Below are 18,640 nucleotides of genomic sequence, written 5' to 3' on the forward strand. Positions count from 1 at the left end.
GGGCCGTCCGGGGGCTCCGCCGGTCCCGGGCGCAGGGAGGGCGGCCCGGTTCGACCCTCCCCGGTCTCACCTTGGGTCGGCGGAGCCATCGGCGGAGGGCAGCGGGCAGCATGGCGCGTCCCGCAGCTCTGCCGCCGCCCGGCTCCCCGCGCCCGCCGCTCGCCGACGGGGCGGGTCGGTACCGGGCACCGCCCGGGGGGCGGACCGGAACGGTGTCCGCCCAGTCCCGGCACCGGGACGACCCGTCCGCTCCTCGACGGACCGGTTCTCTGTGATGGGAAGGGTGAGGGTGCGTCTGCCGTGGGGCGGGATGGGTTTCACCGCCGGCTTTCCTTCCCGGTCTTGGTTCCCGTCTCAAATTCCCAATTGCATCCCCGGCTATCCTCCCCCGGTTCCTCTCTCCCCGCAGCCCAGCAATCCGGGGACAGGGACACCCCAGCGCTTCCCACAGCCCGCCGAGCATTCCCGGAGTGATGGGGAGAAGCACCCGCAGGCACCTTTACTGTGCGGGGTGCGGAGCGGGGTACTGCGGTGGGAAGAGGGTAAAGTGGCCCCTCGGTGGGACAAAGAGGAACCAAGTGGCCAGGAAGAAGTGCCAGGGGGTGCTCGGGGGTGTTGGCCACAGCAAACCACCCCGGCTGTGCCAAAGGACGTGTTTGCTCCAGAGCTGGCACTGCTGGGCACAGGATGTGGGTGCCGATAATTCAGGTGGCTGAAAGCCTAATGGCGTGGATTCATGGGTAAGGAATCCGTGGAGGGTGGTTGAACAAACACGGCAGCGGCACGTCCTCGGCATCAGAAAGTCCCTGAGTCATGGCAGTGCCCAGGTGCAGGGGTGGGACTGGCCCTGCTGTTGGGGCTCCCTGTGTACCCCACAGAGCCCGGCTCTGTTTTCAGCCATGTCCTGCTTCCCCTGGATGGGGATCCCTGGGCACACAGTGAGACTGCAGCCCTGCTTGTCCCACCGGTCCCCGCAGATCTGGGCACCACAATAAAAGAAGAATAAAGCTGTTAGAGAGTGTCCAAAGGAGGCTGCAAAGAGTCTAGAGGGGAAGTCACATGAAAAGCTGCTGAAGTCCCTTGGTCTGTTCAGTCTGGAGAAGAGGAGTCTGAGGAGAGACCTCATTATGGGCTGCAGCTTCCTCAGGAGGGGCAGCCGAGGGCAGCTCCAGTCTCTGCTCTCTGCAGTAGTAACAGGACCTGAGGGAATGGCTAGAGCTGTGTCAGGGGAAGTTTAGGTTGGATATTAGGAAAAGGATCTTTGTCCAGAGGGTGGTCAGGCACTGAACAAGTTCCCCAGGGAAGTGATCATGGCCCCAAGGCTCCAGGAGCATATTTGGACAATGTTCTCAGGCACAGGGTGAGATTCTTGGGGTTCTCCTGTGCAAGGCCAGGAATCACAGAATCATAGAGAAGTTTGGAAGTGACCTTAAATATCATCTCGTTCCATCCCACTGCCACGCACAGGGACACCTTCCACCATCCCAGGTCGCTCCAAACCCCATCCAGCCTGGCCTTGAACACGTCCAGGGATGGGGCAGCCACAGCTTCTCTGGGCAGCCTGGGTGCCTCACCACCCTCACAGGCAAGACTTTTTTCCTAATATCTAATCTAATCCTGCTCTCTTTCAGTGTGAACCCGAGGACCTGCACTCCGATGGTCCAGCCGGGGGGGACAGGATCGCGGTGCACTCCCGATCTCGGGTCCCCGGCGGCGCCCCCGGGAGCCGCGGGAGCCGCGGGGCGCCGGGCGGATTCGAACCCGCGGCCCTGCCGCCGTTCCCCCTGTCCGCCAGGGGGAGCAGCACTGCCCTTACCCAAGATGGCGGCGGCGGCTTCACCTCCCCGAGCGTTTCCCCCCTCCCTCCCTCCCTCCTTCCCGCGGGCAGGGGCCGGACGGGCCGCGCCGCCATATTGGCTGTTGTCCTGGCTGCGGCGGGCTCGCCATGACTCGCCGGCGGAACAAGGCGGCAACGGCGGCAACGGCGACGGCAGCGGCGGCAGGTGGCTCCGGGCCTCGTCGTGACAGGATGGCGGGTCCCGACGTCGGGCCTCCCCCGCCGCCACCACCACCGGAACCGCCCGCCCCGCCTGAGGTGGCGGCGGCGGCGGGCAGCGGCGGGGAGTCGGGCAGAGGCAGCGCGCAGGTACCGGGGTAGCGCTGCGGCGGGCACGGGGCTGGCTCCGAGGGGGGTTCAGCCTGGGCGGGGATGGAGCCCTGCCCATTGCACCCCATCCCCGCCGGGCCCTGCCCCATCCCCGCCCCGACCCCCGGCTCGGAGCATCCCTGCGGATGGGGCTCGGAGCGTTCCCAGAGCGCCCCGCGGGCGGGCCCAGCCCTGCCTCAGCCCTGCCTCAGCCCTGCCGCTGGGCGATGGCAGGTGGCTCCAGCATCCTCATGCAGCGCGCTTCTCCCTGCTGGACACACCTGGCTGCCGCCACCTGCTCCGGGTTGTGGGCAGGGAGGCGGCGGTGGGCACCGGGTGTGGATGTGCTCGGTGGATTGGGGACAGCCGTGGTGTCACCAGCCGTGGTGTCACCTACCATGGTAGCTGTGTCAGCTGGGATGTGGGGTGGCCCGGTTGCTCCCCCCTCGCCGTGGGTGGGCAGGGGGCTGTGCCCCCACTCTGCTCTCCTTGGCCTCTGACCTTTGCTTCACCTTGAGCCTGCAGACGCCATCTGTTTGGCAGCAGCAGTTCAATGCACGGCTCATTGTGGCAGGGCCCCGCTGCGCCGGCAGACAATGGGGGCCCCCTCGCCCGCGCCACGCCGGGCTCGTCACGGCTGTCAGGGCTCCGGCGAGCCCGAGGGATGCAGCCTGGCTCCTGCAGGGAAGCCCCAACCTGGCTGTGCCTGTGCAGCGAGAGTGTGAAGCAGCACAGGGGGCTGCACCCCACCCTGGCGCACCAGCACCGCTGGCTGTGCAGAACAAAGAGGCGGGAGAGAGGGCTTGGGGCTCTTGGGTGACACAGCGGGGGCATCTTTGATGGGCAAGGAGGGAGAGCTGAGGCTGTCAGACCCACCCTTCATATCCCTGTGTGGGATTTCTGTGGGTCTTGCTTTGCCATGCATGTACTCTCAGTCTCACTGTACCAGAGGTGATGGTGGGAGTTGCTGACAGCTTCCCAGCCTTGCTTGGTGGCAGGGCTGGCTCTTTGGCATGCTGTGATCTTCCCAGAAGTCCAAACACTCCCAAGCTGGCACATGGCATGTTGGCAGCAGCTGGTCAGCCTGAGGCTGCTCTGCTCCAGTGGGAGAAGGTGCAATACCACATGTAGCCTGTAAGAATTTCCTTGGTTTGGTGGCAGCGTCCTGAGGTCTCCTTCACTGCCTCATCTGCCCCACATCTGCGCCAGATCACACCTGGCTGACTCACAGTCTGTGTGTCCTTCCTCAGGTGCTGCCCACTGCCAACCAGTCCGTGCAGACCTGCTGCCTGCTCTGTCACCGCGAGCGCAAGGACTGGGGAGGGCCGTCCCACAATGGGCTGGTTTCCCCGGGCGAGAGGCTGCCACCAGACTTCGTGCCAACGCTCGTGCAGAACCTCCTGGGAGAAATGCCACTGTGGATCTGCCAGAGCTGCCGGAAGAGCGTGGAGGAGGAAGAGCGGCGGGCGGTGCAGGAGCAGGCCCTGGCGGTGCGCGGTTACGGTGCTGGGGTTGGGAAGCCGGGGCTGTAGCTGTGGGAACAGGGCACTGAGCACCCTGTGGCATTGACTGGGTGTGAGGGTCCCATCCTCACTCTGAGCTGAGTGTCCCAGACATCCCAACCTTCACTTCCCTGCTCAGGGCTGCCTCTGGCTCAGCAGGGACAGGCCCTGTTGGGGCACTGTGTGGTGCTGTGGAGGCTCATCCAGCAGCTTGCCATGGCTTGGAGCTGCCAGGCTGGCAAGGCTGACAGTGCCACTGCTTTCCTCTGCTGCACGTTGTGCCGCGTCCCCCAGCCCCAGGGCTGCTCCCTTCATGACGCAGAGAGAGGCAGCGGCTGCCAGGGCAAGTGCCTGCCTGTGCGTGGGGCTCGGGTACAGGAGCTGGCTTCTGCCTGGCTTTATTTAACCCTGCCCTGGTGTATGTGGCACCAGCACAGGTGTGTGGCCCTTGGCATGGCCCAGCCTCTGTGAGCCAGGCTGTGTTGGTGTGGATGGAGGGGGTGTTTGTCACTCCCAAAACAGTGATAAAAGTGGTTCACATGAGCTGAGCCCCTGCTGCAGTGGAGGGAGTCTTAGTGCTGGGGGCCAAGGTGTCCCCTCAACCTCTTAGCATTCTGTATTTCCTTTGATAGGTCTCGTTGTCCCACACATCCTGCAAGTCACAGTCTTGTGGGGGTGGCTCACACTCCTCTTCCTCTTCCTCCTCATCTTCTTCCTCCTCGTGCCACGGGAACTCAGGGGACTGGGACCCCAGCTCGTTTTTGTCTGCTCACAAGCTCTCGGGCCTCTGGAACTCGCAGCACACCAACGGGACCATGCAGGGCAGCCCCCTTGGGGCTCCCCCAGCTGCACTAGGTGAGCTGAAGCTGGCTGTGGGGTGGAGCAGAGCAGTTCTTGGCTTAGGTGGTTTCCTTGTGGGCAGGGGTGGGCAGGCTGGGCCTCTGAATCTCAGTACCCATATTGGGCCTCTTTGAAAAAGGCAGATGGTGCAGGGATTCAGCCCCAGCTCCTCTTTCCTTCCAGGTGACAAGCACCCTGGCCTTGCTCTGTCTCCGGAGTGCGCCAGCCAGGTGTCGGCCATGGTGCCGGGGCTGAAGGCCTGTCCCTACAGCCACACGGCCTCTGCCACCTCCAGCAGCACCACACCGGGCTCGCCTCTGCCTACCTCACTCGACTTCTGCAAGACGCTGCCGAAGCAGTTCAAAAGCTTGTGCCGGAGGGCCACCCCACCAGGTACGTGGCCCCGGACAGCGCCGGCACCGCCTCCCAGCCTGCTGCTCCAGAGCCTTTCCTCTTGCCCTGTTCTCATGGGGCAGGGCTGGATCCTGTGGGGGAGGCACACTGACCCCAAGGCCCTGTGTGAGCAGGGATGGCTTCTATCCCAAGCACTCTGATGTCTGGGAGGAGAAACAACTTGTGCAAAGGTGGTGGGTGGCTCTGAGCATGGCCTTGGTCCGTGCAGCACAGCCGGTGTGTTGACTGTCTCTGCTCCTGCCTCTCTGCAGGTGAGGCCTTCCACTCCTCAGAGCATCATCAGCACTCCGACCTCACTGCTCCTCCCAACAGTCCCACCGGCCTCCCCTCCCAGCCCCCGGCGCTGATCCCCTCCAAGCAGACACCTCCCCATGCGGGGCCCTTCAGCTCCCCGCCGCACATCCCGCTGGGCAGCTCCTCGCAGGCCGCGCTCTTCCCTGCTCCCAGCGCGCAGGCAGCGGCTCCCAAGCCAGTGTCCGAGTCCCCTCCGGCCAGCACGGCCTCACACAGCCCAGGGCCCTGCAAGAGCCCTCACTTGCCCCCTGCCAACGTGCCACTGCTGAAGATGCCGCCGCCGCTGTCGGGCTGTGCTCATCCCTGCAACGGGCACTGCAGCACTTCACTCATCCCTCCTCCTGCCTCCCACCAGCTGCCCAGCACAAACAGGTGAGTAGAGGAACCCTGCCTGCTTCCAGCCTCTCCTTGCGGGGCCACGTGCCTTTTCTCCCATCCCTGACCATGGATGCACTTCTCCCTGTGGAGGCACTGACCGCCCTGGCATGGTGGTGCAGGAAGCTGCTGTCTTTGTGGGCCAGTTCCACTGCTGCAGACCGAAGGTGAAGCTCTTTCTCTCCCAGCGCATGTTCCTCCTGCGGTTGTCCTTTGGTTCTGTGGTGCAGAAGAGGCTGTGCTTCTCCTCCAGCTAAAAGACCCAAAGGAACACCCTGATCAACCTGCAGTTGGCCAACAGGACCTATGTCATTGAGACCTGTCAGGCAGCTGTGGCACTGAGCAAAGGTTCTCGAGAAGATGAAGCCTGTGGACTTGTTCTGCTCACCTGTTTCTCTGGCCCTCTTTGGGCTGCGTGTGCCCTGGAAGAGAGCACGTTGCTTCCTCTCTGCTAGTTAGCTCTCTCTGTGGAGAGCCAGTCGGGTTCTGAGCTGGATCTTGAGAAATGATGCTGTGGGCTGTGCCCTGGCCTCCCTGTCTCTGAGCTGGGTAGCCTGTGCCCTTGTGAGCTGGGCCTGCCTCACATGGGGATGTCTGGCAGCTGCACAGTCCCACTGTTCCTCACCTGTGCTACCTGCTGCCCCCAGTGAGTACCGTGCCCTGCCCTGCTCTCAGCCCTGGCTCGCTGGCGCTCTGCTGCACCAGCCTCCTGCTGGCCAGAGGCCCTGAGGGCTGGGAGTGACAGATTGCTGCTGCTCCTGTGGGCTCCTGGGGCATCTTCTCAGAAGAGGAGAATGCAGGGGAGGGGGTTTGTCCTGCAAATCCTTCTGCTTGGGCACAAACTTTCCCAGGAGGGCTGTTCCTACATGCATAGCATGGGGCAATTTTTGAGATACCCTAGCACCTGCTCACCTGTCGCCCTTCTCCTCAGGGACCCCTCTTGCAAAGGGCACAAGTTCCCAAACGGTACCAGCTGCCACCCGCCACAGCCCTGCGAGGCAGACGAGGGACTCGGGGAGGATGAGGACAGCAGCTCAGAGCGCAGTTCCTGCACCTCCTCCTCCACCAACCAGAAAGACGGGAAGTTCTGTGACTGCTGCTACTGTGAGTTCTTCGGCCACAACGCGGTGAGTGAGGGGCTGGTTTGCAGCCACCCCTGGTCCTTGCTTTGGCTGGGGGACATCACTCAGTCCCTGTGCCCAGAGTGGGAGGTGGGCAGGTCTGGCCACAGCTGTTTCCTGCAGGCATGTACATCCCCCACTTCCTTTCTGCCTTGCTTCATCAGCCTGCTGGTCCCTTGCTCCCGACTCGCAGCCGCCTGCCCAGCCCCAGGGCTCGGAGCAGCCGGCCAAGCCCTGTGGCTTCACGGTGGAAGAGCTCAGTAGGGCTGTGCTGACTTGTCCCTGAGACCGCAGGGAAGGGAGTGGCTGGAAGGTCACGGGGGGCTGCCTGCCCCTCACGCTGGCTGGTGCCTGGCTGACAGCACTTGCCTTCCACAGCCCCCGGCCGCTCCCACGAGCCGCAACTACGCTGAGATCCGAGAGAAGTTGCGTTCTCGCCTCACCAAGAGAAAAGAGGAGCTGCCACAGAAACTAGGGCACAACAGCAGCTCAGGGGAGCCCGCTGTGGACCACCGCAATGTGGATGAGCTGCTGGACTACATCAACAGCACAGAGCCCAAGCCCTTGAACAGTGCCAAGGCAGCCAAGCGGGCACGGCACAAGCAGAAGAAGAAGGTGAGGCTGGGGCTGCAGGAGGAGGGCTGATGTGCTGCTGGTAGGATTTTTCCTTCCCTCCCTTGCATCCATTTGGGTTCTTGAATTCTGTGTCACTCTCAACCAAGGTGGCAGCAGTGCCTGTCCCCGTGTAGGACTTCCCCTGCCTCTGTTCCTGCAGAGGGTTGCCCAGCCCTTCTGGGTGCTTTGGGCTGCACTGTCCAGTCTGCTCCATGCCACATTCTGACACCTTGCATCTCTGGTAGAGAGAGGTGGTGCCATGATGGCTCTTTCTGGTGCCTGGTGCCCAGAGCAGTGTCAGGTGTGCAGTGTCCAGCTGTTGCAGTGCCCACGGGGGAAATGTGACAGTTTAGGGGCTGTGGAAGATGTGACATAGCTGTGCTGAGCATCTACCCTTGAGTTTGCTGTCAGGCAAAGCTGGAGCAAAGCTCTGTGTCCTGCACCCACGGTTCTGTGGCCCAGCCCAAATGATCCTCATGGCTCCTGTGTTGCAGGAGAAGGAGAAAGCCCAGCTGGAGGCAGAGGCCCAGAAACGGGCCGAGCGTGCCCCTGCAGCCAGCCAGGCCAGGGAGCCGGCCGAGGAGAAGCTGCTGGAGTGGCCGGAGCTGGAGCTGGAGCGGGTGAACAGCTTCCTCAGCAGCAGGCTGCAGGAGATCAAGAACACCATCAAGGACTCCATCCGGGCCAGTTTCAGCGTCTATGACCTCAACCTGGATGTCAATGACTTCCCCAAGAAGGCAGCTGTCCTGGAGCAGAAGAACCTGCTCTCCAACCTCAACGGCTCTTCTGACCTGCAGGACATAGACCTGGCTCTGGCCCCGCTCAGCCTGGGCCCTGCCAAGAGCCACACGCTGCTGCGGGGTGAACTGGGCCCCCGGTGGGGCGAGGGGCCCGGGGAGCCCCCGCCAGCCCCGGCGGCCGAGAACGGCGTGGTGAAACGGCTGAGCGCCGTGCCCAGCCTGTCCCGCATGATCTGGGTGCAGTCCAAGGCTGCCGACTGCGCTGCGGACGGCCACGGGCTGAGCCTGGAGCCCAGGGAGGGGCCGCAGCCCAAGGGGCCGGAGCCGCCGGAGCCGCTGCCCGCGGGGAGCCGGCAGAGGAAGAACAAGCGGCAGAACGGGCAGGCAAAGAAAGGGGAGGGCAGCACGGCTGTGCCCAGCGGCCAGGCCCGGCTGGAGAGCCCTGGTGTGAAGGGGCAGGTGCTGGGAACCAAGCACCCTTCCAAGGGCAGTGCCCCGGAGCCACAGCGGGCCAGCGGCTGTGCCGAGCCCGGGGAGAGCGGCAAGGGGCAGCCTTGGGCCTCCAGCAGCGCTGCCAGGGTGGAGAAAGAGAGAACCAGCGAGTGGAAAGGCCGGAGGGGAGAGGGCAAAGCGGAGCTGCCGGAGCTGGCGCCGCAGCAGCCAGCAGCCCTGGCCACCCACCTTGCCCTGGGGGGTTCCCCCCAGCCCAAGGGCAAGAGCAGGAAGAGCCGAAACAAAGTGGAGAAATCCAATACCTCGATCGGTGAGTGCTGGGGGCACCGCTGTGCGCCGCCATCCTCTCTGTGGCCCCTTGCCCAGCTGGCAGCCCCTCCCTGCCCTGCAGCACTGACCCTCTGCTCTGCTTTCCCAGATGATGTGTTCCTGCCCAAGGACCTGGATGGGGCAGAGATGGATGAGACTGACAGAGAAGTGGAGTATTTCAAAAGGTGAGGGGAGAACCGTGCAGGGCTGAGCTCCGCCAGCAGGGCTGGAGGCGTGAAGGGGCTGGGAGCAGACTGGGACTGGGGTCCCGATGGGCTGGGGGCTGACTGGGGCTGGGGGCTGACTGGGGCTGTGCTCTCCGTGCCAGGTTCTGCCTAGACTCGGCCAAGCAGACGCGGCAGAAGGTGGCCGTGAACTGGACCAACTTCACCCTGAAGAAAACCACTTCCAGTGCAGCCCAGTGAGGTGCGGAGGGGCCACCCCCACCCACCCACGGCCGCTCGCCTCTCCTCACTGTGCCCCCCGCCTCACCTTGGTGGGGTCCCCTCCTTCGCGGGGGGCCCCGGTGCTCTCCTGCCCCGCGGGGACCCCCGGGGCTCCCTCCATCCTCCTGCCCCTCCCCGCGGGGTGATCCCGGCCGTCCCGTCCCCCTCTCCGCGGGCACACGGCTCCCCGTGCCGCGGGGAAGGACCGTGCTGGACCCAATAAAGAACTTTTTAATTTTTTATTTTATTTAAACCCCGGTGTCTGCTGCTTTCTGCCGCGCCGGGGAAAGTGAGGGGGCGGGAGAGAGGAGGTGTAGAACGCATTCTGCGCAAGTTTGGCCGCCGCTGGGACCCGTCGTGCCGAGTCGCAGCTCCCGCCCCGTGGCGCCCCCTGCGCGTTGCTAGGCGATGGCGCTGGGTGGGGTGACGCAACTTCCTGTATCACTTCCGGGAAGGAGCCATGGAGGCCGCGGCGGAGCGGAAGGTGGGAGCGGGCCCGGCCCCCGGTACCCCCCGCTCCGCGCTCCCGGTGCCGCCCCGGGCTCCCCTCACGGCGTGTCTCCCCGCAGAGGCAGCGCGAGGAGCCGGCGGACACGTCCGACCTGTCCGGAGAGGATGATGACGACTACGTGCCCTACGTGCCCGTCAAGCAGCGCAAGCAGCAGATGGTAATGGGGGAACGGGGCTGCCCGGGGAGAGCTCCGAGCGGCCCTCCCGCCGCCAGGCCGCTCACTCCGTCTCCATTCGCGTCCTTGCAGCTGCAGAAGCTGCTGCAGATGCGGCGGAAGGTGGTGTCCGAGGAGGAGCAGCGGGACAGCGGGAGCGAGCAGCGCGGGGACGAGGATGACATCCCGCTGGGACCGCAGTCCAACATCAGCCTGCTGGACCAGCACCAGCACCTCAAAGAGAAGGCGGAAGGTGAGGGAGGAGCTGCTAGCGGCACTGGGTGGCTTTCAGGGGACAGCAAAGCCCCTCATTGCTTTTTGGCTCTCCCCCAGCTCGGAAGGAGTCAGCCAAGGAGAAGCAGCTGAAGGAGGAAGAGAAGATCCTGGAGAGCGTGGCAGAGGGCCGAGGTGAGTGGGAGCTCTGTGTCTCAGATCTGTCTCCAGAACTCCCAGAGCAGCAGGAGAGCTGCTCCCTGCCTGGGGAATGCTCACACCCAGGGGTGAGGCTGGAGCTGGCACTGCCTGCCTTAGCTGAGACGTGGCTGTCACAGGGCTCGGGGCACAGCAGCACTTGGTGTTCCTGTGCCAGAGGGGCTGTCTGTGCTGCTGCTTCTCCTCTTCTGTCTCCAGACATGATCTCCCAAACTGTTTGCCCCGGTAGCTGTCAGTGAGGTTGATGTGCCTGAGGCGTTTGCTCTGACTGATCATCTTTGTTCTGCAGCTCTCATGTCGGTGAAGGAGATGGCCAAGGGCATCACCTACGATGACCCAATCAAAACCAGGTAGGTTTCACAGCACAGCTCAGAAGTTGTGCTTCTGAAAACATCACTTCATGAGGCTGGAGGTGACAGTGGGTGCCCTCAGCTGGCACTGCCTGCCTTAGCTGAGACGTGGCTGTCACAGGGCTCGGGGCACAGCAGCACTTGGTGTTCCTGTGCCAGAGGGGCTGTCTGTGCTGCTGCTTCTCCTCTTCTGTCTCCAGACATGATCTCCCAAACTGTTTGCCCCGGTAGCTGTCAGTGAGGTTGATGTGCATGAGGCGTTTGCTCTGACTGATCATCTTTGTTCTGCAGCTCTCATGTCGGTGAAGGAGATGGCCAAGGGCATCACCTACGATGACCCAATCAAAACCAGGTAGGTTTCACAGCACAGCTCAGAAGTTGTGCTTCTGAAAACATCACTTCATCGTGGCTGAAGAGGGCTAAAAGCCACAGAGTCTTGGAGGAGCAGTGCAGCTCTGCAGCCTCCTACCTGAGTAGTGACTGGGTTTGTGTCATTATCTGTAAAATCAAACACTGTTGAGTCACACTGGATGTTGTTTGGTGTACAGTAAAGCTTGATAAAGAACATTTATGTTAAACTAGGAGGCCTGAGGGTTTGTCTTCAGGTCTGGGAGGTCAGTAAGCCAGAGAAAAGAGTCTGGAGGAGCCTTTGGAGGCAGTCAAGGTGGTGATTGATCAGATTGGACTCTATGATCTCAGAGGTCTTTTCCCACTTCAGTGATTCTGAGACGGTGTCAGGGAGATGATTGAGGTGTGTCCAGATGTTTTTGGCATGTTCCATCCACCATCTCTAGGCTGTTCTCAGCCGTTAGCTGAGATTTGCTTCACTGAGATTTTGGGGAAGGGTTTAATGCATGGAACTGGCTCAGATCTGCTCCTGCCCTCACTCCATGGAGCCCCTTGGGGCTGCCTGTTCTATCTGGGAGATTATTGGAGCCTAACAGGGAGTTCCCCTGAATTCCTCCATGGGAGCTGCCGGTTCTGGAGCCCTGGCCTCATCCTGCACCGTGCCCTGTTTCTGCTTTCACAGCTGGAGAGCTCCTCGCTACATCCTGGGCATGTCGGAGGCACGGCACGACCGTGTGCGCAAGAAGTACCACATCCTGGTGGAGGGGGAGGGCATCCCACCCCCCATCAAGAGCTTCAAGGAGATGAAGTTCCCAGCAGGTAGGCCAGGAGTGGAGCCTGGAAGGGATCCCACCTTTTTCCTGGCTGTTGGCCTGAGGGGTGTTTGTCACTGGTGGAAGAGCTGCTGCTGGGACCTGAGTGGGAAAAGAGAGGAAATAGTTCAGGTCATGAGCATGCATTGTGCCTTGTTCTCTGACAGCTATCCTGAGAGGCTTGAAGAAAAAAGGAATCCAGCAGCCAACGCCCATACAGATCCAAGGCATCCCCACAATGTGAGTCTCTGTCCCCATCCCGGAGCACAGAGCGGTTGTTCCCACTCAGGGGTGCGGACCATGCGCTCTTCCCTGGTGACAGATGCACCCTGTCACCTTGCTCAGCCCTGGAGGTTTGAGCTGTTCCATGATGTTCCTCCTCTCCATCGGCCCTGTTTCTCTGGCAGACTCTCAGGAAGGGATATGATTGGCATTGCATTCACTGGTTCTGGGAAGACCTTAGTGTTCACCCTGCCGGTGATCATGTTCTGCCTGGAGCAGGAGAAGAGGCTGCCGTTCTCTAAGCGAGAGGGACCCTATGGGCTCATCATCTGTCCCTCGGTGAGTGCCAGGAGGAGGCTGTGATTCACTTGCAGTGGCAGTCCTAAACTCTGCCTGCACAGAGGTGTAGGAATGAGCTGGTTTTGTCTCTGCAGCGGGAGCTGGCCCGGCAGACCCACGGCATCCTGGAGTACTACTGTCGTCTGCTGCAGGAGGATGGGCTGCCCCCGCTGCGCTGCGCCCTCTGCATTGGGGGCATGTCTGTCAAGGAGCAGATGGAGACCATCAAACAGTGAGAACCTTCTGGGGGAGTCCGTGGGGCTGGAGCTGCTCTGTTGTCTGCCAGGGAGCTAAGGAGTGGCGCCCTGGCTTGAGGAGAGCGTAGGGGTGAAAGTGGTGTGCCAGGGGAGTGTCCTGCATGGGGCAGGAATGCCTGACTGTGGCCTCTTCTCACCCCACAGTGGAGTGCACATGATGGTGGCAACCCCCGGGCGCCTGATGGACCTGCTGCAGAAGAAGATGGTGAGCCTGGACATCTGCCGGTACCTGGCCTTGGATGAGGCTGACAGGATGATCGATATGGGCTTTGAGGGGGACATCCGTACCATCTTCTCCTACTTCAAGGTACTGAACTGCCACAGTAGGAACACCCTGGAGCTCAATCCTGCGTATGCCAGGTTGGGTGAGTGCTGAAGGCTTCTTCCCTGTGCAGGGCCAGCGGCAAACCCTCCTCTTCAGTGCCACAATGCCCAAGAAGATCCAGAACTTTGCCAAGAGTGCCCTGGTGAAGCCCATCACCATTAACGTTGGGCGAGCGGGTGCTGCCAGCCTGGATGTTGTGCAGGTGAGGTGTTTGGGTGCTCCCCTGTGCCTGTGTGGGAGGCCAGAAACATTCATGAGGGCACTTAATTCCTTTCTCTGCCAGCGACCTGGGGTTCATGACCCTCCTTCCCAGCTAAGGGATACCAAGCAATGGCAGTTCCTCTGCTGCCTGACCCATGTCTCTGCTTGTTCCTAGGAGGTGGAGTATGTGAAAGAGGAGGCCAAGATGGTGTACCTGCTGGAGTGCCTGCAGAAGACCCCTCCACCTGTGAGTATGCTGGACACAGTGTGGTCACACTGAGGCGTGGGGGAGTTGGGAGGAGTGTGCAGAGTGGGCACGTGACTGAGCCATGCTGGGGATCAGCAGTGTTGTGTGCTGTGCTCAGCAGGAGGGAATGGGCTTCCCCTGGGGGCTGTGCTGGAGCCAGCAGTGCCAGCCTGCAGAACGGGCTCTGATACCATGCCTGTGCTGCTGCAGGTGCTGATCTTCGCAGAGAAGAAGGCAGATGTCGATGCAATCCACGAGTACCTGCTGCTCAAGGGTGTGGAAGCTGTGGCCATCCATGGAGGGAAAGGTCAGTGGGGGTTCCAGAGCGGCCTGGGCTGCTGGTGTGACCCCACTCCTACCAGGAATGTGTGTGGCCGTGGAAGGTGCCAGCCTGCAGCAGTTGTTGATGGTGTGAGGAAGGGCTGTGACAGTGTCAGGAGTGAGCTCCACATTGTACAAAGCAGGCATAAACACAGTGCAGGTTCCTGTGGGATGTAGAGGCCCCTCTGCTCCCCCATTGGGAGAAAGGCTGCCCAAGGAAGCAATGCTTGACTCTGAGGCCACAGTGTTTGCTGCAGTAGGTAGGGCTGGGAGCTGTGCCCTCACTGGTCTTCTCTGCTGGGCCTTTGCAGATCAGGAAGAACGGACAAAAGCCATTGAGGCCTTCCGGGATGGGAAGAAGGATGTCCTGGTTGCCACTGACGTCGCTTCCAAGGGCCTGGACTTCCCAGCCATCCAGCACGTCATCAACTACGACATGCCAGAGGAGATTGAGAACTATGGTAGGCACTGGGCCTTGGAGGAGGGGCCTGGAGGCCAGCAAGGCTCTGTGCCTGTCTGCAGTGTCTTGGGGCAGGGATGGTCTGTCACACTGTGCTCACCGGGGCTGATCCTGTCCCTGTCTCCACAGTTCACCGCATCGGGCGTACGGGCCGTTCAGGCAACACCGGCATCGCCACCACCTTCATCAACAAGGCCTGTGGTGAGGAACAGCACGGGGCTGGGGGCTGGAGGAGGCAGCTGGGCAATGCCAAGGGGGTGTTGTGAGCAAGCAGGATGGCTTTGCCTGACCTATGTCTCTGTCCCCAGACGAGTCAGTGCTGATGGACCTGAAGGCCCTGCTCCTGGAGGCAAAGCAGAAGGTGCCACCTGTGCTCCAGGTGCTGCACTGTGGGGACGAGACCATGCTGGACATCAATGGTGAGAGACCCCAGGCTGACACAGAGACCCTCGTGGGGCTGCTGCAAAACCTGGGCTCCAGACGGAACCCTCCAGCTCCCAGTGCCACAGCACTGGGGAGACACTGGTGTAGCCCCTTTGCTCTGGAGTGGGGGCTGCTGTCCTGGTGTGGCACTGTGCTGCCCTGGTGTGGCACTGTCCTGGCCCTGACCCCATCCCTCCCGTTGCAGGTGAGCGGGGCTGTGCCTTCTGTGGCGGCCTGGGCCATCGCATCACCGACTGCCCCAAGCTGGAGGCCATGCAGACCAAGCAAGTCAGCAACATCGGCCGCAAGGACTACCTGGCCCACAGCTCTATGGACTTCTAGCCTGGACAGTGTGCTGCCCCTGGATGGGCCTGGGTTTCCTTTCAGCCCAGAGGCCTGTCTTGCACTGCTGTGGCCCCTTTTCCAGAATTTTGTTCACTGGGACTGTTGCCAGCTCAGCCTGACGAAGCTCCTGGCCCAGAAGGAAATGTATGGAGCGGTGCTGCAGTGTGTTGGGCAAGCAGGTAGCAGTGCCTCAGGGCAAGAGAAAGCCCCAGGTGGGGCAACTGGTATGCTGCCTGCTGCCTCTGCCATCCCCCTGCAGTGGTGAGGTCAGGATCTTGTGTTGCTCCTCAGAAGTCCACCCAGTTTCTCTGGGCCCATGTTACTCACCTGGAATTGCACATTCTTGGGTGGCTGTTCCTGTCTCCCCAGACATGCTGGGAGGATGCAGCCGGGGTGAGGTGGAGCATGCTGTGCTCGTTGTCAGGCACTCCCCGAGGTTCTTCCTGTGCTCTGCCCCCGCGTTCTGCCCCACTGCCCTGCTGTGAGAGGGAGGGCGGGCACATGGACACCTCCTGTGGCCCAGCCTCTGCCCCCCATCCCACACCCCAAAAAGGGGAAGTCTCTGTGAGACGGAAGTCTGCCCCATGCCTTTCCTTCGACTGCAGCAGTCACATTTTCTCCGCTGTGGGTAGCCCGAGTCCCTTATCCTTGCCTGGCTGCCAGGGTGAACTGGGCCCATGGAGAGACCAGTGAAGGATGGGATCCTTTATGTTCAGCACACCAAATTTGGAAAGGTAAAGGGTGGATTTGGGGTTGGTAGAGGGTTTGCCCTGATTTGTCACGATGCTGGGCCCGGGACTGGGCCCTCAGCGACCTGGGAAGGAGCTAGACCTACTGGAGCTGCCCTTGGGGGAGCTTGGGCTCAGCAGCTCCATAAGTGGGGCTTTCCCGTGGGGTTGGGGGGACTCATCTGTGTGGGCACCCACTCTGGCTCGCCCATTGTTGGGTTCTTCTTGCTTGGTCACCATGTGAGTCTCAGTGGAAGAATAAACATGCGTTAATATGGCGCAGCTCCAGCGTGTGTGTGTGTGTGAGTGGGGCCCTGGGGACATGTGGGATATGTCCTTGTGCCCCCATCGGCCTGGCCCTGTGGGGCCAGCACCATCCAGCAACACCCTCGTGGCTTGGGCTGCTCCTCTGTGCCCTTGGAGGGGTCACTGAGTGCCACAGCCCTCGGGACAGGGTATGGGTGACACGGTGAGAGTACCTGGGGTCGGGCCAGCTCCAGGGAGCTGTCGGGTGTTGGCAAAGTAGGTCCTGCTGGCACACTGCTCACACCATGGCAGGGTGGCCATATCCTGTGGGTGTCTCAGTGGATGTGTGGGGCTGCAATCGCACTCTGACCTCCCTGCTGAACGAGAACCAAGCCCTGGAAGCACAGCAGGCAGCCCTGTGTGTGAGGAGCTGGTGCCCTGCCATGAAGAGGCAGGTGGGCTGGGGGTGGTGGGTATTTTGGGTGCTTGGCTGCATCTGGTTCCTGCAGGGCGGAGGCTCTGCTGCACTTTTGAGGTACATGGTGGCACGCGCCCCCGCTATCCCATGACAGACTGGGAAGGTGCTGGTGCTGCAGAGGCTCCCCTGGGAGGAAGCAGGCTGCTCAGCAGATGTGAGGCTGCCAGCAGGAGCCTTTGCAGCTCAAAATGGCTTTAATTTGCATCAGGGTCTGTCCTGAGAACAGCTTGAGAGCTCAGCTGCAGGTCGGCAGGCCAGCACTTGCAGCAGGGAACAAAGAGCAGGACCTGGTGCTCAGGGAGCCGGGAGTGAGTGTGACTCACCGAGTGAGCCATGCCAAGCCCGCTTGGGGCAAGGCCCCCCTCAGCCCAGCTTTGGGCCTGCCCTGCCCCACAGTTCAGGGCTCTGTGCTGGCCCCTGTTCTCTGTGCCCTCCAACAGCATCTGGTGGGTGCGGGCCGGGACTCCCCTATGCCCCTCGTGCCCTGTATGGAGGGCAGCGCTGCCAGATGCAGCAGCCAGCTCTTTGCTGACCCGCTTTTTCCCTGTGTTTGCCCTTTCCATGCATTAGAGGTGCTGGAGGAAGATGCGAGCCCAGCTGTTTGCTGCCAGCCCGTCCGGCGTGGCCCGCATGGAGAAGTTTGATGTGCGGGATGATGGCACGATCCCAGAGAAGATGTCCCTGCAGCGGTGTGCCCGCCGGGTGATCCGCCTCTCTGACTGCGTCTCCGTGGGCCCGGCGGGCACGGAGAGCTGCCCCAAAGCCACCGCCGCCTTCTACCTCACCACCACCGAGAAGAGCTATGTGCTGGCGGCCGAGCAGCGTGATGAATGGATCACCCAGCTCTGCCAGCTGGCCTTCCAGGTACCGGCTTGGGTAAGCTGGGAAGCTCCAGGGCAGGCAGGGGATTTGTTCTTCCCCCCCTGCCCCGTCCCAGGTCATACTCATATCCATTTGTTTCAGGGTGCAAAAGAGACAGTGCCAAGTAGTGCCAGGACCCAGCCCGGCCCTGCTGTCCCCATGGAGGAGAACTCCCTCTACTCGTCCTGGCAGGACCGTACGTGCAGGGGTGGTGAAGAGGGCTGGGGTGGGCTGCAGTTCAGTGCTGCACTGCTGACCCCTGGCTTGTTTGGCTCCCACAGTGACTGAATTCTTGGTGCTGGTGGTCCAGACGGAGGCGGCCACCCGCTGCGGGCTGCACGGGCACTACCTGCTCTCGGCCCTTCCCCAGAGCCTGACGCTGAAGGACCCCCAGTCCCGCCAGCCCCTGCTCACCTGGCCCTACCCCTTCCTTCGCAAGTTTGGCCAGGATCAGGTGAGTCCCCCACTCCTTCTTGGGGCTGTTGCCTGCCCAGGGTGGGTGGCAGCCCCTCACCCTCCCCTCTGACCCTGCAGGCTGTCTTCTCCTTCGAGGCTGGCCGCCGCAGTGACTCTGGCGAGGGCACCTTCACCTTCAGCACCCCACGGGCCCCTGAGCTCTGCCGGGCTGTGGCTGCTGCCATTGCCTGCCAGCAGCAGGGCAAGGACACCCTGGACCCCAGACTCTTCTGTGTCTCAGACCCCCAGCTCTTTGCACAGGGCCTTGAGCCCCAGCCCTGGGGGCCTGGGAGCGATGATCCCCAGCCCAGCCCAGCCGTGGGGGGCACACAGCCTGCCTCCCACCCCCCTGCCAACCTCCTCCGCTTCACCCCACCAGAGCCAGAGGCCTCATGCCCCATCGTCTATGCCTCCATCGCCCGGGGCCAGCAGCCTCTCTTTGTGTCAGGGCAGCCAGGCTCTGGGGAGCCCTGGGCCGTGGGGAAGCCGCTCCCTGAGCATCTCTACGAGAACATCTTCACTGCAGAACCACATCCAGCCGGGGCCCAGGAAGAGGAGGAGGAAGGGCAGTGGGAGCTGGGGCGCCGACAGGCCCCTGAAGGCCACAGCAGTGAGGGGGGGCCCGTCTATGACAACCGGGCCGCCATGGCACAGACCCCCCGCGCTGCGGGCTGGGGGCGCGGAGGGCAGGAGGCGCTGTCAGGGCGCTCCGGGCACAAGCCTCACAGCACTCTTCGGGCCAAGCTGGTGCGGCTGCTGAGCAGGGAGAGCCCCGGAGCGCGAGACTGGGCTTGATGTGGCCGGTGCCGGTCGGTGCCGTTCGGTCAATAAAGGCCCTTCCCGGACTCGGACTCGGCTCCGCCGCTGCT

General features: G+C 62.3%; 3 protein-coding genes across 5 annotated transcripts; all 3 read left to right on the forward strand.

Annotated features, from left to right (window-relative positions):
- Nucleotides 1-1,814: 1,814 nt before the first annotated feature.
- FAM193B (family with sequence similarity 193 member B) lies at nt 1,815-9,479 on the forward strand. Its single transcript, XM_041482124.1, is given in 11 exon segments — nt 1,815-1,937; nt 1,939-2,146; nt 3,397-3,636; nt 4,281-4,503; nt 4,672-4,881; nt 5,154-5,568; nt 6,503-6,698; nt 7,071-7,307; nt 7,802-8,810; nt 8,919-8,994; nt 9,138-9,479. Coding segments are annotated over 11 exon segments (3,027 nt in total). The 5' UTR covers nt 1,815-1,821; the 3' UTR covers nt 9,235-9,479.
- Nucleotides 9,480-9,577: 98 nt separating this feature from the next.
- DDX41 (DEAD-box helicase 41) lies at nt 9,578-16,012 on the forward strand. 2 transcript variants are annotated; one of them, XM_041482136.1, is made up of 17 exons: nt 9,578-9,739; nt 9,825-9,923; nt 10,014-10,173; nt 10,254-10,328; nt 10,642-10,702; nt 11,733-11,869; nt 12,030-12,102; nt 12,270-12,423; nt 12,519-12,655; nt 12,825-12,987; nt 13,076-13,207; nt 13,382-13,453; nt 13,664-13,760; nt 14,086-14,235; nt 14,364-14,435; nt 14,543-14,653; nt 14,863-16,012. In XM_041482136.1, exons 1-17 carry the CDS (start codon nt 9,716-9,718, stop codon nt 14,997-14,999), a joined length of 1,854 nt encoding a protein of 617 aa, XP_041338070.1. In that variant the 5' UTR covers nt 9,578-9,715; the 3' UTR covers nt 15,000-16,012. The 2 variants fall into 2 exon arrangements, with proteins under 2 accessions (XP_041338070.1, XP_041338071.1); XM_041482137.1 differs by lacking the exons at nt 9,578-9,739; nt 9,825-9,923; nt 10,014-10,173; nt 10,254-10,328; nt 10,642-10,702 and adding an exon at nt 10,973-11,054.
- DOK3 (docking protein 3) lies at nt 15,600-18,622 on the forward strand. 2 transcript variants are annotated; one of them, XM_041482138.1, is made up of 5 exons: nt 15,600-15,736; nt 17,025-17,330; nt 17,418-17,511; nt 17,597-17,769; nt 17,850-18,622. In XM_041482138.1, exons 1-5 carry the CDS (start codon nt 15,680-15,682, stop codon nt 18,564-18,566), a joined length of 1,347 nt encoding a protein of 448 aa, XP_041338072.1. In that variant the 5' UTR covers nt 15,600-15,679; the 3' UTR covers nt 18,567-18,622. The 2 variants fall into 2 exon arrangements, with proteins under 2 accessions (XP_041338072.1, XP_041338073.1); XM_041482139.1 differs by having other exon boundaries at nt 17,025-17,318.
- The last annotated feature ends 18 nt before the right edge of the window (nt 18,623-18,640 follow it).

This window comes from Pyrgilauda ruficollis, unplaced genomic scaffold, assembly GCF_017590135.1.
Source record: "Pyrgilauda ruficollis isolate IOZ18807 unplaced genomic scaffold, ASM1759013v1 scaffold57, whole genome shotgun sequence".
NCBI classification, from domain to species: domain Eukaryota; kingdom Metazoa; phylum Chordata; class Aves; order Passeriformes; family Passeridae; genus Pyrgilauda; species Pyrgilauda ruficollis.

Bases quoted from the DNA above. Each gene is read 5' to 3' on its own strand.
- DDX41 (XM_041482136.1), top strand. From the start codon at position 9,716: ATGGAGGCCGCGGCGGAGCGGAAG. The intron at 10,174-10,253 runs GTGAGGGAGGAG...GCTCTCCCCCAG, and splicing joins CCTCAAAGAGAAGGCGGAAG to CTCGGAAGGAGTCAGCCAAG. The intron at 10,329-10,641 runs GTGAGTGGGAGC...TTTGTTCTGCAG, and splicing joins GAGCGTGGCAGAGGGCCGAG to CTCTCATGTCGGTGAAGGAG.
- DOK3 (XM_041482138.1), top strand. From the start codon at position 15,680: ATGGAGAGACCAGTGAAGGATGGGATCCTTTATGTTCAGCACACCAAA. The intron at 17,512-17,596 runs GTACGTGCAGGG...TGGCTCCCACAG, and splicing joins CTACTCGTCCTGGCAGGACC to TGACTGAATTCTTGGTGCTG. The intron at 17,770-17,849 runs GTGAGTCCCCCA...CTGACCCTGCAG, and splicing joins GCAAGTTTGGCCAGGATCAG to GCTGTCTTCTCCTTCGAGGC.